At 37.0% G+C, this 16,802-nt stretch overlaps 2 protein-coding genes across 2 annotated transcripts; both read left to right on the forward strand.

Moving 5' to 3' along the window:
- Window positions 1-6,213: 6,213 nt before the first annotated feature.
- Window positions 6,214-7,961, forward strand: foxe3 (forkhead box E3). The gene has a single exon (XM_065247902.2). It carries the CDS (start codon window positions 6,474-6,476, stop codon window positions 7,710-7,712), a length of 1,239 nt encoding a protein of 412 aa, XP_065103974.1. The 5' UTR covers window positions 6,214-6,473; the 3' UTR covers window positions 7,713-7,961.
- Window positions 7,962-13,793: 5,832 nt separating this feature from the next.
- foxd2 (forkhead box D2) lies at window positions 13,794-16,271 on the forward strand. The gene has a single exon (XM_065246767.2). It carries the CDS (start codon window positions 14,407-14,409, stop codon window positions 15,514-15,516), a length of 1,110 nt encoding a protein of 369 aa, XP_065102839.1. The 5' UTR covers window positions 13,794-14,406; the 3' UTR covers window positions 15,517-16,271.
- The last annotated feature ends 531 nt before the right edge of the window (window positions 16,272-16,802 follow it).

The raw sequence follows: 16,802 nt of genomic DNA on the forward strand, positions 1-16,802 counted from the left end.
GAATGAAAACCAAAGGAAGGAAGCAGGGTTTTAAGTTCAGTCAACCACCTCTTACTTCTGTAGGAGTGGATTAGAGTTTAGGTAAGAAAGAGAGAAATAGTGGTGGGTGATGTCTGTAAGGTAGCCTGTCTGTCTAAAATGGCCCAGTATAATGGGCTAATGGACGGGTTAAGATTGTGTGTAATCCCTATATGGGTGGGTAAATAATCCATGCCTTCCCTCACCTATACAGCACAGGTCTAGACCACTTTGCAGCCTATTCAAACCTTGTAATGCGACTCTGTGCTGGAACTTATAAAGACATGCATGAGAATCCTCCTTTGGTAAACACAATACACCTAAATCCTAGATGGAACAGGGACCAGGCAGAAAAAGGTGAAATTCCTAAAACATATGAGCGTCTGATGGCCTATGTGTGGCATGTGGTTTGTTTGGTGTCTCCTAAGGTGACAGGAAAAGTGTGTGTGTGTGTGTGTGTGTGTGTTACTGGATGAATTGTGGGTGGAGCATAGGAGGTGAAGAACTCATCAGAAACCTGCTTGCATCTGACCTTTCTGCTTTAATGAAATGTCATGAAGATAAAAGATGAATAATGTGTGTGTGTAGACACTACCTAGTTGTGAGTGTGAACAAAATGTAGGCAGATGTGTATGTTATGTTGTGTTGCAATTGCAATCTCTCTCTCTCTCTCTCTCTCTCTCTCTCTCTCTCTCTCTCTCTCTCTCTCTCTCTCTCTCTCTCTCTCTCTCTCTCGATGTAATGAAGGGTTGAGATGCTAGAGCTCAATCTCTCATCACTGTTCAATGCTGAACTGCATCACAGATGCCACGACTCCTGCCACAGTTTCAGGCTAGTTGCTTGGTGATGTGTTGGCATGTTTTTTAAAAGCTTTAAAAAATTTAAACAACCCAACTGGAAAAAGTCACTTCTTGGAATTTTACTAGTTTCTACTATTTGTTCATGCTATAACCTGGTATAGACAAGAAGCAGTGTCTATTGAAAGATAAAACTGGAATGATACAAAAGGCCCTTGTCTCTTTCTGGTCATCTCAGTCTCTCTTCACAAAGCCCTGCGGCCTCTCTTGCGTCATTTGCTCACTTTTATCCATTGATTTTGATTGGTGGGTAGCTATAGGATAGAGGTGTAATTTCACTTGTAGAAGTTTCCATTCAATGTAGCTGTCTATGACTTTTTGTGTTTTGATGAACAGAAGCTATACAACCATTGCATTATAGACCGTTTCATCTGACACACGACACGCGTCTGGTCGGAACTTTACTTCCGGTTTCACTTTTTTAAATGGAAAGACTAGTTGTCGAAAATAACAAATTGTTTAGTTTCCTAGGTAATCTACGTATTGTTTATTTAGCTTGTTATATAAAAAAACTATGTTTAAAGTACTTTGTTGTTATTTATTCTTAGCGGAGTTTACCGGAAGTTACGTGTTGACCACGAAAGCCGCTTGTTTATGTTGTTACTGCTGAAACCATCTATAGGCCTAACCAAATTATGTACTTATAATTTTATAAACAGGATTAGATTTTTTTATATGGATATCAGATATTTTTTGTGTGTAATTTCAATATTCATCAGTACTTCAAAACCCCCTTTAACGCAGACAGACACATTTAGTCAGTCGGTCAGCAGTCTGAGCCACCAAACGCATCAGGAATCTCCTGTCTGCTCAGGATACTTCCTGCTCAGTGCAGCAGACTTCTAAACAGTCAACTTAGTCACACTGGTCCTTCCCAACAGCTATGATGTGGTCATCTGGAGGCTTATGCTGTCCAAACAGAGATTCTGTTTAACACACCCAGTGGATTTTTAAGCAGAGCAACCACCAATTGATCACTGCTTTAGGTAATTAGCTTAACTGTTGACCGAAATTCCTGTTTTACAGGTTCAGTCATAGGCTGGTTTAATTTGAACAGGGTTAGCAGAAAGTATCTAAGCCATCATTTCATTTAGATTAAAGGTATAGTTCACCCAAAAATTAACATTGTGTCATCATTTATCAAAGATATTTTCTACTATGGAAGTCAATGGGTACAGTCAACTTTGTGGTTTCCATCATTTATCGAAAAATCTTCTTTTGTGTTCAACAGAATAAAGAAACTGCAGGTTTAGAACAGGAGGGTGTATAAATATGACAAAATTTTACATTTGGTGTGAACTATCCAACGCTATCTCACGAGAATTTGTACATATTTTACGAGTTGGCTAATTCGTATTAGTTAATACAACCACATTTGTACGTTTTTGTACGATTTGCCTTGAACCTGTGACGTGGGGGTTAGGTTTCATTGTTTTTCAAGAGAATCGTACATGTTTGCATGGTTAAATTGCATGATTTTGCACGATTAACTTTGTGTAAAATTGTTCATACAAATTAACATACTTGTAAAATATGTACAATAATAAAAATAAGATAAATAAGTACCTGCAATTATCAGACCTCACTAGACATGGGCCGGTATAAGATTCTGGAGGTATGATAACCTTTAGCAAAAATACTACGGTTTCACGATGGTGCAGTATTGCCATTGCAACGCTAAAATGGGTTATTTTCAAATGCCATTAAATTATAATATGCTTTCAAAAAATATATAATATTTTCATAATTTATATTAAATGTATACATCAAATCAATCACATGACTTATTGATTTAATAAATTTTGTATAAACCCAGCGCATACCTTAGAGACGGTATCACAGAACATTTTAGTGGTTTTGAAACCTTGACTGTTTAAAACCTCGGTATACCTTGAAACTGGTAACCGGACCATGCCTAGACCTCACCATGGAAAAAATAGATAAAATAAAACAGTTCAGGCTCAAAGTTTTTTTTAGTTTTTAGAAACTTTGATTTACATATTTTACTATTATAAAATGATGACCATAAAATGCTACACTACAATTAAGCCATGGAGAGAAACAAATTTTGGTCAGGATGTTTTTGTGCTAGTGAGAGTGAATTCACTTTGTGCATGAGTGCCAACCCTCAGGTCAAAATCACTAAGATCTGTCATTAAGAGTTTTGTGATAAGATCAAGCAATGCATGTAGTGCTTGACCAAAGCATGTTGCTTAGAGCGAAAACTTCTTTTACACTGTCAGAAACATTTGTCAGAAAATGTGGTAAAACTTTTGTATCTAAAGAGTACATATACAGAGATGCATATTAATACCAAATGTATACATATCTGTACCCAAATGATACACCTTTATAAAGGGCACTGTGCCAGTGACAGCTTTTGGGACCTTTTTTGACTTTTTTTCTGACAGTGTAGCGGTGCACTGATATAGTACTAATAGAGGATTATAAACATAATCACACATCTAAATATTATTGTATTGTATGTTACTTAAAATTCAGTTTTACAAGAGGTAAACTAGAGTAGGGATATACAGGTGAAATTTGTAAGTCTGTACAATAGACAATTCTTTGTTGCCTTAAATTTTTGTTTAATCAACTCGGATTAAAAAAATAATTTCAACTTTATCCATATCTTGAAAAAATGAAGTTGACATATTTCAACTATATTTATAAGTATTTATAACAACAGTCTAGTCAAGATAAATAATGGTAATTTTAAAAGTAATTTTTTACAGTGTATGTGTGTTGATCTGTTTTTTAGAATGTCCATCATTGACCTACGTGATGCATGTTTGTGAGAGTGTGCTATTAAGCGTGTATATGCTTTCTGTCTGTCTGCGTGTATCTGTGAGAACCACGTCGAAATGCTTTAGCGAAGCAGCGTAGCGTGCAGTACAGGAATGATGTGGGCTGAGCTGACATGACCGAACCCCAGCCCACCACTAATCCTGTCGTTTTCAGGAGCCCTGGCCCGTACTTGATGAGCTTGGGTAAGAAAAGGGGCAGCGCTTTCTGTCGTTCACTTTGCCCTCTTTCGTTCTCTCTCATTCTTTCGTTCTCTTTCTTTTTCTCATGCACCCCCTCCCGATCCCCATCCCTGCCTGGAGCCAGTGTGCAAATGAATGAGTTCCAAGTGTTTACTCAGCAGTTCTCTCCTTCTAACCCCTCTTCTTTAGATCTCTCTCCCTAGCTCTCATCAAGCTTGATTTCAAAAAAATCTCTTTTAACGTGAACAAGGTTACACTCATAAAAAAACTTTTAAATATATATATAATTTAAATATATTATTACATTAGAGGATGAAAAATCAAGCCAAGTCGAAAACATTTTAAATGAATAGTTTAGGTTAAAATAGTGTCATCATTTATTCACTCTCATCATTTTCCAACCTAATACAACTTTTTTCCGCTGTAATGCAATTTGAGAAACTGTTTTGTCAATTTTTTTCAATGCATTTATAATGAATAGGAAGTAAATCTATAAAAACGTAAGACTGAATAACTACTTCTCTTATGAACTTTTATGAATTTTCCAAGGATGGCAAGCTATATATCACATGGCTTTATAGTACTTGTAAAATACTGCAGAAGTCATATGAACTGTTTTATGTTACTTTTGCGTTCTTTTTAAAATGCATTCCTGAAATATAGGTCTGGAATGACATAGAAAAAATGTCCTTGGAGAATGGATTCACATTTTCCAAGGAAAAGTCAAGAAAATGCTTTTTGGAGCCACTGTTGGTGCCAAATTATCTCCTGTTATAGCTTTTTTTTTTAGGTTAGAAAAAAACATTTAATATGTTACATATTGTTAATGCAGTTGTGATAAATGCTTACACATCAATATAATGTAAGGCCAGTGTGTGTGCATATGTTTTTAACACATTAACCTTACATTAAAATACTTTATACAGATGTAATACTTCAAACTTTTCAGCAGGAGACTATCTATCTGTTGTGTGTGGAGTAATATTACATGGATTGACCCTGGGGCTAGTGAATGGGGGGGGGGGGGGGTATTTCCTGGCTGTAGCCCTTGTTTGTCTGCCTGACCTGGCAGCACTAGAGGCAGATCCTGCTTGGATACATCCCTGATCCCACGCCTGTCTGAAGCTGTTAGCCAGCCACTGTGTTCGGCTAGCTGGGCTTAGTTCGTCTGGGTGTAGGGAGGGGCGTGGGCTGAGGCCGCTACATATGCTTTGTGCCGGGGCAGTGGGGAGTGTGGACAGGGATATGGACGCTGTAATACTTTATGACTCTGGTCTTATTCATCCTACCATTTCTTTCTTATCAGTCAGAGAGCTACTGAGCCCTGCTGGATTAGGTCTCGCTTTGAAAACATAATGTCTGTCCAGTACTGTCTCAATCTCGTTCATCATCACTCTATTGCTCGCCGCTAGTCAATCATAAACTTTTTGCCAGTTTAAAAATCTGTGTTGGTTACATTTATAAAGCTTTATGTAAGCATACGTTTTGGGCAGAGCTTTTGGCAAATGCATAATAAATGTGAGAGATGTTAAAATAATAATTTATTTATAATTTCCTAAAAGTCATTACAGAAGTTGATCTCTGAAAATACAACTGCTTTTTCATATGTCATGATCAGTTAAATTACTGTCAAAAAGACAATTATTTCTTTGGTTTATTTATTATTATTTTTTTTATCTTTTCTGATTCGGTAGAATATAAATAAAGCAGCTATATTTTCTTAACATCCTTTAAAGCTTTCATAGCTCGATTGCTGTTTTTAGAGGCTTGTTTTATTTTTCAATTGGCAGATTGAGAGTTAGTTTGGAAAGTCTTTTCTTGTGTGTTGTTTCTGTCCTAGATACACATTGAACCCTGGACAAACTGAAATAGATCAAAGTTATTCTTTTGTCAACCTATTCTTGTATGAGGATTTCCTTCTTTCAACAATTCACTACTGCAATGTTTCAGATCATTTTTCCTAATGATATAGCAATTTTCTAATGACTCCCCTGTAAGAGAGCCGTTACATTGTTTAGGTGGTGAAGAGTATTTAATCCACCTCCCCAACCTTCAGTTTCTAATCCTGTCACTCTTTAGACCCCCAGGTTAGTGGAAGCTATTATGTCCGCCACTTTGGCCTTATCTAAAATCTCATGATGTATATTCCACACTTCCTTTGTGGGTAAGCTTTAAGAAAAGGTATGACTGAAGTCATGCATGCTGGCATATAAAAGAAAAACATGAACTGTGTATCTATTAATTTTTCTATGGATTACACGTTTGATTTAAACGTGATATAGATACATAGATAAATACTTTGTTTTTATTATGGATTTAATAATATATGAATTATAATCTATATAATATCCAAAAATGAATGTAATGCCGATCATTTGACCTTATATTCTTTGTCATGAACTTTTTCTAACGCCCAATGAGAACAGCTCGTGTCGTCACAGCTCAGGTCTATAAAACTCCCCCGATTCACTCACCTGGGTAGACAAACACCTCCCTAATCTTCAGCTGAGAGCACACAACTTTGGTTATTGTTAGTATTTTTACAGTCTGTTAGTGGCCTCATCGAGTAATATTTTTTTAAACCCACAACTGATGAAAGACAACTTTTATGAATCTTGCAAATTTTTCATATTTTACGGGCATGTGCAACATGACGGCAGAGTCGCATCCCTCGCCAGCTGAGGCGACAGGTCCGTTGGAGATGTCTCCAAACATGAACCTGGACTCCGCAATTCCTCCTACACCCCTCCACCACCAAACTCGACCAAAGGATGGTGTTTTAGTCAAATCTGAGCCAAGCGCAGAAAGAGAGGATGAGGTTTCGGTGGGTCAAACCGAGGAACATCTGCCCTCCACCGGGACCAGGCGACGAAAAAGGCCGGTGCAGCGAGGAAAACCACCTTACAGTTACATCGCCCTAATAGCAATGGCCATCGCCAATTCACCCGAAAGAAAACTCACCCTGGGTGGCATCTATAAGTTTATCATGGAGCGTTTTCCGTTTTACCGCGAGAACTCTAAAAAGTGGCAAAACTCTATACGGCACAATCTCACCCTCAACGACTGCTTTGTAAAGATTCCTCGAGAGCCCGGTAGGCCCGGTAAAGGAAACTACTGGACGCTCGACCCCGCCGCCGAGGACATGTTTGATAACGGGAGTTTTTTACGGAGAAGGAAAAGGTTCAAGCGGACCGATGTGAGCACGTACCCTGGGTACATGCAAAGCTCCAGCGCCTTTACATCCACACCTATGGGTAGACAGACGTACCCCAACACACTGTACCCCAGTATGACGCCAAGCTACGGATCTCAATTGACAGGATCTTCGCACCCAGCAATGCTGCACCATTATCAGACGTCGGCGCAAGGTCAGAATAGGATGTTCAGCATCGATAATATTATCAGTCAGCAGACAGTCATGCAAAGCGCACCGGGAGACCTCAATATGCAGACTCTCGGCCTCAGTGCGGGAGACATGGGTACCATGTCCTCCAGCTGTTCCGTATCTACCTCTGACCCCACATGCTTTCAGACACAACCGATAAATCCCACAACCAACATGCTAAGCAGGAACACTGGATCGCTTGCCTCGAATATGACGACCAGCTACGCGTACCCATCATCAGCATCACCTACCCACCTGTCCGGGGTCACGCAATCCAGCTTCTCTCCGGGTGGTTCACAGGTGTTTTGTACAGGGAACAGAATTGCGCTGCCGGCTGTGCGCTCTGGGTCGTGCGCCGAGCACACAGAACCTTTATTGGGTCTCTCCGGATCAATGAACTCCTACAATAATTCATATATGAGACAAGCAAATTTTGCTCCTGGACTTGAACGATACATGTAAAGACCAAAACGCATGCGCTGACAGCAAATTCCAACTTTAGACTGTCCTGACTAACAAACTTTATATATTGTTTAAGTTTACACCACACTGCTTTCGCTCAGGCTCCGTAAATGAGTGTCATAATCTTGACAAAATGTTAGTTTGCAGAAGTTGACTGAATGTAGAAAAGATAACACTAAGTTGAATGTTTATGTAGTCCTGTTTGTTAGCTAAATATAAATTACATTAATGTTATGTTACAACCTTTAAGGACCGTTTAAGGAACGATATTGTTCGAGGTAAATTTAACCAAATAAATGTTTTCCGTGTTATTATTATTGTTGTATCTTTTTAAAAATAACTTGAAAATGATACACTTAGTTTTCAATGGTTTAGATGTAGAAAAAACTAAATGTGAAACACTAACAATAATTATCATATATCATAATATCAGTCCTTCTGTCTAAATAATTAAACTTGGCTAATTTTTTAAAAACAATGTCTTAGAGGTTTGATTGTAACAGCATGTATTATAACTAATGTATTATTTTGTATCCATGTAATGATTACTTATTTTCACGAACTTTTATGGGCTTGATACTTGGACTTCTCCATTACACTCTAAAAAAAACAAACGGTGCTATATAGCACCAAAACAGTTGCTTTGGATCGTAACGATAGAAGAACCATTTTAGTGCCATATAGCACCGGTGAAGAACCAGTGAAGCACCAGTGAAGCACCAGTGAAGCACCAGTGTAGAACCATATAGGGGCCATATAGCACCACATATGGTTCTACATAGCACTATATGGTTCTACACAGGTGCTTCACTGGTGCTTCACTGGTTCTTCACCGGTGCTATATGGCACTAAAAATGGTTCTTCTATCGTTACGATCCAAAGCAACTGTTTTGGTGCTATATAGCACCGTTTGTTTTTTAGAGTGTACTTTTAAAGGTCTTTTTAAAGTTAACAACTACGCTATTCAAATATTTCGTTTTGATTTAGTATTAAAGGGTTAATTAATATTTCCTGGAATATACCCCCCCCACACACACACAAAAGTGTGAAAACCTAAAGTAATTTACTTTTTTCTGCATGAAGTTATCCCCAATTTGGTAAAGAACATTCTGAGAAAATTTAACCTTGATATGTTTAATATTGATTGAGGAAGGCCATGTCAAAGAATAGAGTCAATATGAAATCAATTATTAAAATCCAACTTTAATGTTCTTAATTATATAATTAAATCACGAGACTTTTAGCCTGGTTTTCACAGACAGGTTAACAAATATGCACCAGAAAAACAGAATCTCGGCATAACGTACACTGAAAAAAAAATGCTTCATAAAATTGACCCTTTTTTAAGGTAAGTGGTTGCAATCAATTTATTTAAGCTATTCATTTAATCCAAAGTTTTTTTTGTTGTTTAAATGTAGGCTAGCTTAAATTGATTGCAACCAGTGTTTTCAGTTTAGTGAGATAAATGTTACTCCAATCGAATGCTTTTTAAATATTATTACATTTTATTTATTTTTCTGCATGTAACTCTGATCGATTTTCATCCATCACAATTTGTATCGACTCATTTCGCTGGTCAGGGGGCGACATCAACTGGTTAGGATTATTGAATTTAAAGTCAATGGATTTGGTGTATTTCACATAAAATCCACTAGATGTCAGGCACTACCAAGTCAAGACCGTGGTCGGATTTTTCTAATCAGTTGCAAGCGTGCTAATTTACCTTAATTTACAATGGATCATCGTCTGGCAGTGCTGGGCAAGCTTGGAAAATGTAGTGAGCTAAGCTACCAGTTACTTCACATTAAATGAAGCTTCACTACACTGAAGCTACCCCCCTGGGAAATGTAGCAAGCTAAGCTACATCAATAGTAGCTTGCTACATCCAAGCTACTTTTTATTTTTAACCAGTTTTATTATGTAATTATTTATTCAGTTTCAATTTAGCATTTTGGTAATTATAGGCAATACAAGCATAATGTAGGCCTAGATACTTCACATTTTGGGGCTGTTTGCTGGACTTATCCTACTCCCAGAATAAAATGCATGTTTGAGCTGCCTTTATTCAAAAACACCTGGCCCTGACATATCTTAACACAAGGGCCTCCAACGGGCCCGCAGGTAGCAGGTAGCCTGCACAGAGTCTGTGAGGTGCCCGCCAAAGCACATTCTATTAATAGTTTCAATTGTAATATTTATTACATGTTTTTATATTATTGGCTTGGTGACATAACCCAGTCAGAGGTAGAGCACGAGTCTTCACAGAATGTTAGTGGTAATGTTTTGTATGAATGAAGGCTGCACAACTCGAAAATACGGAACAAACGACGTCCTGTGTCGATTCAAATGACGCGCTTGTAGTGAAGCTACTGCCTGTCGTCTGGTTCCTAAACTTATTAAGTAGAATTTAATTACGAAGCTTTCAAGCTTAAAGCTGCTTATAACCAAAGCTTTAAACCCATAGTTCGAGTCTCTCCAGACATAAAACAGGAGCCTGATATGGCCTAGGTAAGGATTCAGGAACGTTTATACTCAACTCATAGTGCCCAAAGTCAACTAATGCGCATATAAGGTAAATGTACAGTAGTTATCATGTGATAACAGAAGATGTGGCAAGCGGTCATTAAAATCTCATGAAATCCTTTAACAAACATTTTTATATTCTCATATTTTTGTGTAAAATGACATATCTATAAGATGCATAAAATAGTTTTACAGGTGGTCCATGGCTGACGCATTTATGCATGCATCATAGTGCTTCTGTTTATGTGAGAGTAGAACATTTTAAAATAATTTATATATGATCCTGTCTATGAAATCCAGATAAAGAATCATAATCTAAAAATGAGATATGAGCATTAAAGTTTAATTTCACTTATTGATTTCAATTGTTGACATGGTCTTACTTATTCAGTATTAAAGATATGAATGTTCTTTACATGTTCTTAATACATCTGATTTTATGTAGAAAACAGTAAATCACAAAAAATTACTTTAGCTGGGTTTATATAGACTGGGTTACATATCATAATAATGAATGCAATAACATTATAATCTACAGATACATACATAAATAAATTAAACATACAAACCAGCATAGATTATTTAAATCCAACCGTAACGGGTCCCATATTTATTTCCAACCACACTCTAAAAAAACAAACGGTGCTATATAGCACCAAAACAATTGCTTTGGATCGTAACGATAGAAGAACCATTTTAGTGCCATATAGCACCGGTGAAGAACCAGTGAAGCACCAGTGAAGCACCAGTGAAGCACCAGTGTAGAACCATATAGGGGCCATATAGCACCACATATGGTTCTACATAGCACTATATGGTTCTACACAGGTGCTTCACTGGTGCTTCACTGGTTCTTCACCGGTGCTATATGGCACTAAAAATGGTTCTTCTATCGTTACGATCCAAAGCAACTGTTTTGGTGCTATATAGCACCGTTTGTTTTTTAGAGTGCTGAAACAAACCAGCATTTTTAGAGATTATATTCCCTTGGTCTGGTCTCCAACATAGTTCACAGAGTTTGTGAGTTGTCTGCCAAAGCATTTCCTATACTAATAGTCTCAATTCTTGGCTTTTTTATGTATGTTAACATTTTAAACAATGATAAAACATTTAAACAAGTAAAATAAAATTAAATCAACACTTAAAACAAAAAGTTTAAGTATCAGCCATGAATAAAGAATGGTATAAAAACATCTTCAGAGAGTAGCTTCTCCCAACCAGAACAGTTTAGTGAAGTCAATGGTCACTTACTGCTGTGTGTTAACCATTATTTCTCAAAATATCTTCTTATATTTTGTGTTCATCAGAAAAAAGAAATTCATACAGGTTTAGAACAACATGAGGATGAGTAAATGATGAAATAATTTTCATTTTAAAGTGAACTTTTCCTTTAATTGGATTGCAATTAAAGCCTTACACACTTATGCACTGCTTGTAATTGTTTCAGTAGGCTATACCATTTTCTTTTTTTTGACAAAAGACCTAAAAACACTACAGCAGCAGACTTTGTGAAAATTAATATCTGTGATAATATCTAATATCATTCTCAAACGTTTTTATTTGCCAAGTTCAAACTCAATTCTTTTTTAAACGTATAGTGCACCAGACAACCGCTAGGAGGCAGCAATGCAACATCAAATTTTCTATGGTTTTACAGTATTAGACTCATTTCACCCATGCCAACTCTCAACACATCGACTGGTCTGGTGAATCCACTTAAAAGCGGGGGGAAAGGAAGCGGAAGCTGCTTTGTCAGTTTAGGCCAAAACGTGTCGCCTATGATTTGCACTTGACATTTTTGCTGACCTTTCAAAACATTTTATTAGTCTCCTTAAACGACAAGACAAATACAAAAATTCAGTAGTCTACTTATTTTTATACATATTTATTTTATTTATAAAATGCATTATAACATATTTATTCTTATATAAAGACTGCATGCAAGACAAAAAGGCTAATTAACAAAATAGGACTATAAACGCCTTTAAACCAATAGCCAAATTAAAGTAAATCCTCTTTTAAATCATAGGGATTAGAAATCAAATGTAATTGGTGAAATAAAAGCTAGTGCAAACTTGACCTCTGAATACAAGCTTTTGTCACAGTATTGCTCCATCCCCGCGACCAAACAGATCTCAAACATTTGTATTGGACGTTTTTATTTCTACGACGATGTTTGCTAAAGCCAACAACGACCAGTTGTTGAAAAGCTGTAAATACAAACAAAAACGCCTGTTTTTGGAATATAAGTTGCTTAAAATGACACCTTAGTATGATTTTATAAAGTAGTCTATGTGTTATTTAAACGCGTTGAATTTATTTTCACAGTTGTAAATTTTAGTAAACAGATCTGAAGAGCAGACACACAAATCTGTGTTTAACCTAATAAAATAGACTATTGTACGACAAACGAGATAAAAGAGAGGATGAATATATGGACACAGATCATGCAGAACGCATTTTAATGGTACATTTAATTATTAAATATTATATATATGATTATAAACTGCCTGAGACACACTAAGCATTCAATGTGCATGTGTATTTGTTTGTGAATAATATATATATAACGAAGAAGAATTAAAAACACGTTTTGTGGCACAGCTTGTCACCCCCCTCGAATTGGACAGGTTGTACGTTTGCCGTTCACAAACAGTAGTAGAAGTTATTATTAGTTATGCGTAAAAGGTAAACAGAGATGTTTAAAACTGACAGAGAAAACATAAAACCTGCGAGAAGTTTAGATGAGATAAAAGAAGCAGCAATAAAAGAAAAACCTTCGCACAATTCGAACTCAAATGGATGAGGTCGGATTTGGACAGACCAAATTTTGTTTGTCCCATTTGAGAGTATATTTTGCCTAAACGATAATCATTTGCATACTAAGTTATTTTATGTGCAGAATAATTGTAATATTAATTTAGTTTACGATTGTCAGTTATATTTAAACAGTCAAACACATAAAAACAAGTTTTCGATTAAGAAGTAAATGCTAATCAATTCAACGTAATTTTTAAATATCGTGAAATATCTAAATATTTTAAATGAACCTTATTGTGGTTTGTCTTTGCTAAACTGAGAATAAATATTGAGTTATACACACATTTTTCACGTTTACTACGTTTGAAAATTTTGTGAATTACCATGTTGCTTTGTCATAAAATGTTTCTCTTTAAGGCTGATAGCTTTTAAATTTAATTATCAAAATTGTTATTAGTTAAATACTTTTTTCTTTAGTTGATTTATTTTGGATGGAGATTTCGATTAGCCTAAAAATAATCATGCAACTCGGGATTTAATGGGAAAATATACATTGTTTGTTTATTGTAATATTGGTTAATAGTTATATTAATAACTCCAGAAAGTATTAATGTCAAACATTCCAAACTAAATAAATATATAAAGCAATATTTAAAAACAAGAATCCAGCATAATAATATCTCAATTTAATAAGGCATTGCAATGTCATTTGTCGTGATTTTTTTATTTTAATTAGATGAAATGCATAATTTAAAGTGTCCTAGATTAATCATTTCGTTTTGTTTCTAATCTACGCGAATGTTAGTTGAATATGATTAATTACATAGTTAGCGCACAAGTGAAGGGAGAACAGATAACACGCACTTGTCGTCTTCTCTCGTGCTGCTGTTTTCTGCGCTAAACTTCCTCTAGTTCCTGGTTACTGACATGTTGGTCACGTGATTATGGTGTCTGGATAAATAGTTTTTGAGAGCCGCGAGGGGGAATACTTGGAGACACACTCATGCACGGTGCTACAGCTGTACTCGATAACGCACTTTCGAAAAATGAAAACAAACCTGTTAGTGAATGCATAGTTGTAGTACTTTATAAATATTCAATGTTTATATTGCACATGGACCAACTACTGCTTCGAGGTCTTAACTGATTGTACAGCTCGGATTTATTGAGCATTGAGGTCCGGACAGTTATTCTGTTATGTAAGTCTGCTGTTATTCTTTCGAGGGTTTGCAGTTGATAGTATTTTTATGCTGCTCCGGGACATAAAGAACAGCTTATTTTTACATTTTGAGGACGGGGATTTTGTCGGTCCAGAGCACACAAGTGACTGAGAGGACAAATTGCTTGTGGTGGGTGCTTCACGAGACTGGACACGGAACGCGAGAGAGGAAGACAAAAAGACTCTCCAAAGATGACTCTGGGGACGGACATGTCGGACAGTTCTGCACTGTCCGACGACCTGGACATCGATGTTGTTGGTGGGGAAATTGTAAAAGAGGGTAAATATCTTCACCATCATCACAATTTTCAATTGGACAATGACTCCGATGATAATCTATCCCAAAATGCGGGAGAGGGCGCAATCTCTCCGGGGCAAAGTAGCCTGGACTGTCCGGGTGACCGGGTAGGTCCACGGGATGAAAACGGGACCGGGGCTTTGCCTGGAGATAAGCCAGGGAAAAACGCATTGGTGAAACCTCCTTATTCCTACATAGCCTTAATTACGATGGCTATCCTTCAGAGCCCAAAGAAAAGATTGACTTTAAGCGAGATCTGCGAGTTCATCAGCAACAGGTTCCCGTATTACCGGGAGAAATTTCCTGCGTGGCAAAACTCTATCCGTCACAACCTGTCTCTTAATGACTGCTTTGTCAAAATACCCCGTGAACCCGGTAACCCTGGCAAAGGCAATTACTGGACGCTCGACCCAGAGTCTGCCGACATGTTTGACAATGGGAGTTTTCTGCGCAGAAGGAAGCGCTTCAAAAGACATCAGACCAATGAGATACTTAGGGACGTTGGGGGATTTCTACCTGGCTTTGGCTATGGACCTTACGGTTACAACTACGGCCTGCAGCTGCAAAATTTCCACGCGCATCACCCCTATCATCCACACCACGCGGGTGGCGCGTTCCCTTTCCAAAACGCACCTTGTGCGCTCCCAACCCCTTCTTCAATATTTTCGACCCCACACTCATTGCCTTCATTTTTAGGTACCGAGCTCAGAAAGCCATTCTATCCCCAACTCAGCCCGACTCTTCCCAGTCTTGCGCCACTCAAAACGGACACTAATGCGTCAAGTCGGCCTTCTTTCTCTATAGACAATATAATTGGTGCAGCTAGCTCACCGGCCTCTCCTTATAATGCGCAACCGAGTGGACAGGCTCAGATCTTGGCCATGCTAACTCCTTCACTTGCTTCGGCCACGAATCATTTGAACCTGGCGCAAGAAACGATGCTGCAGCCTGGCACACAGACATTCTCGAGCAAAACGTCAAGCCTTAACAATTGCCATTTGTAAACTGGCAGCAAATTGAATGTGCAGCAGTCCAATTTAATATGGTTGTGTCTTCATTTGCTAAGGTAGGATTTACACTTTTGCAAGATTGAAATGCGTCCCGTTTTATGTTCCCGAATTGTTAAATAAAATAGTAATTGATTATATTTATGGACTGTATATATGTAATATATGACGTGAAATACACGCTGAAAAGAGAGAATTAGGACCATGTAAATAGTAAGCTAAATATGAGGTTAAGAGCCTACCCTTTGGACGGCCAGTGGACCTTTACCGCTGTCCAATAGGCTAAGTAAAATAGTTTGTACTCATTGACATAAAATTTTCTCGTTGGATGAACTTAAATGAAGATTGTTTAATTATTTTATTATTTTGTATATTTTGTGAGTTTGTGAAAAGCACTGTCAATACCGAGACTGAAACTCAGGATTTACTTGTTTTGAAAGCACATTTCCAGAGACAATGGGGGCTGTATATAGATTACACAGGTTAACGTCCCACTTGCCCTCATTCTCTCAACAGACGTGTTCTGGTGATTTTATTCCTATTTTATTTCTGTTGATAGATGATTATGTGGTTTTTGGTGTAAATCGCATTACCTCTCTTTCTGTCTGACTCTTGTGCATACGTCAATACATATTTCATTATTCCATTAAAATAATCTGTGAAAAGAATGTTGTTCTATGTAAAGAGACAAAACAATGTCTATAGGTCATTTTTGTTGTAATGACAAAACAATAAATGTTTGTGAATTTTAACTATGTTTTCGTTTAACTTCTTTTCGCTTTAGAACTCAGTCAGCGACCAAGAGCAGGAGTTTATAAACAAAATTGTTTATTTGGTTAAAAATTGCGAAGGTTTAGGAATTATTTTTGCTATGTCGTTTTTTTATTATTATTATTATTTTGCCGATATATTATTCTTCATTAATTCTTGCACTTTATTGAGCATCATAAAAAACTATAGGCCTAGAACACTTAACAAGAATGTCAAATAACATTTATTAACTATATTAAAATATTTTTTCCCCTCTTTAAAACATTTTTACGTATTTACCCTAAACTATTAATAAAATAAGCTATTAATTAATAAAAATTTTCGTCTTTAATGTGCACATAATATTCAGGCCCATGGCACATGTTGCCTTTTGTGTGGCGCTTTGAGCCGTAATAATTGACCAGTTTCTGGCAAACGACAAAGAGCTAAAGCAATGGGAACATCAGCGCTTGAAAGCCTATAATTGAATGTGAGGGTTCTACATGGATACCCACGAAGTCTTTTGAGGATTC

The sequence above is a fragment of the Paramisgurnus dabryanus genome, chromosome 11, assembly GCF_030506205.2.
Source record: "Paramisgurnus dabryanus chromosome 11, PD_genome_1.1, whole genome shotgun sequence".
NCBI lineage: Eukaryota > Metazoa > Chordata > Actinopteri > Cypriniformes > Cobitidae > Paramisgurnus > Paramisgurnus dabryanus.

Coding starts and splice junctions, on each gene's coding strand:
- foxe3 (XM_065247902.2), top strand. CDS start 6,474: ATGAATCTTGCAAATTTTTCATATTTTACGGGCATGTGCAACATGACG.
- foxd2 (XM_065246767.2), top strand. CDS start 14,407: ATGACTCTGGGGACGGACATGTCGGACAGTTCTGCACTGTCCGACGAC.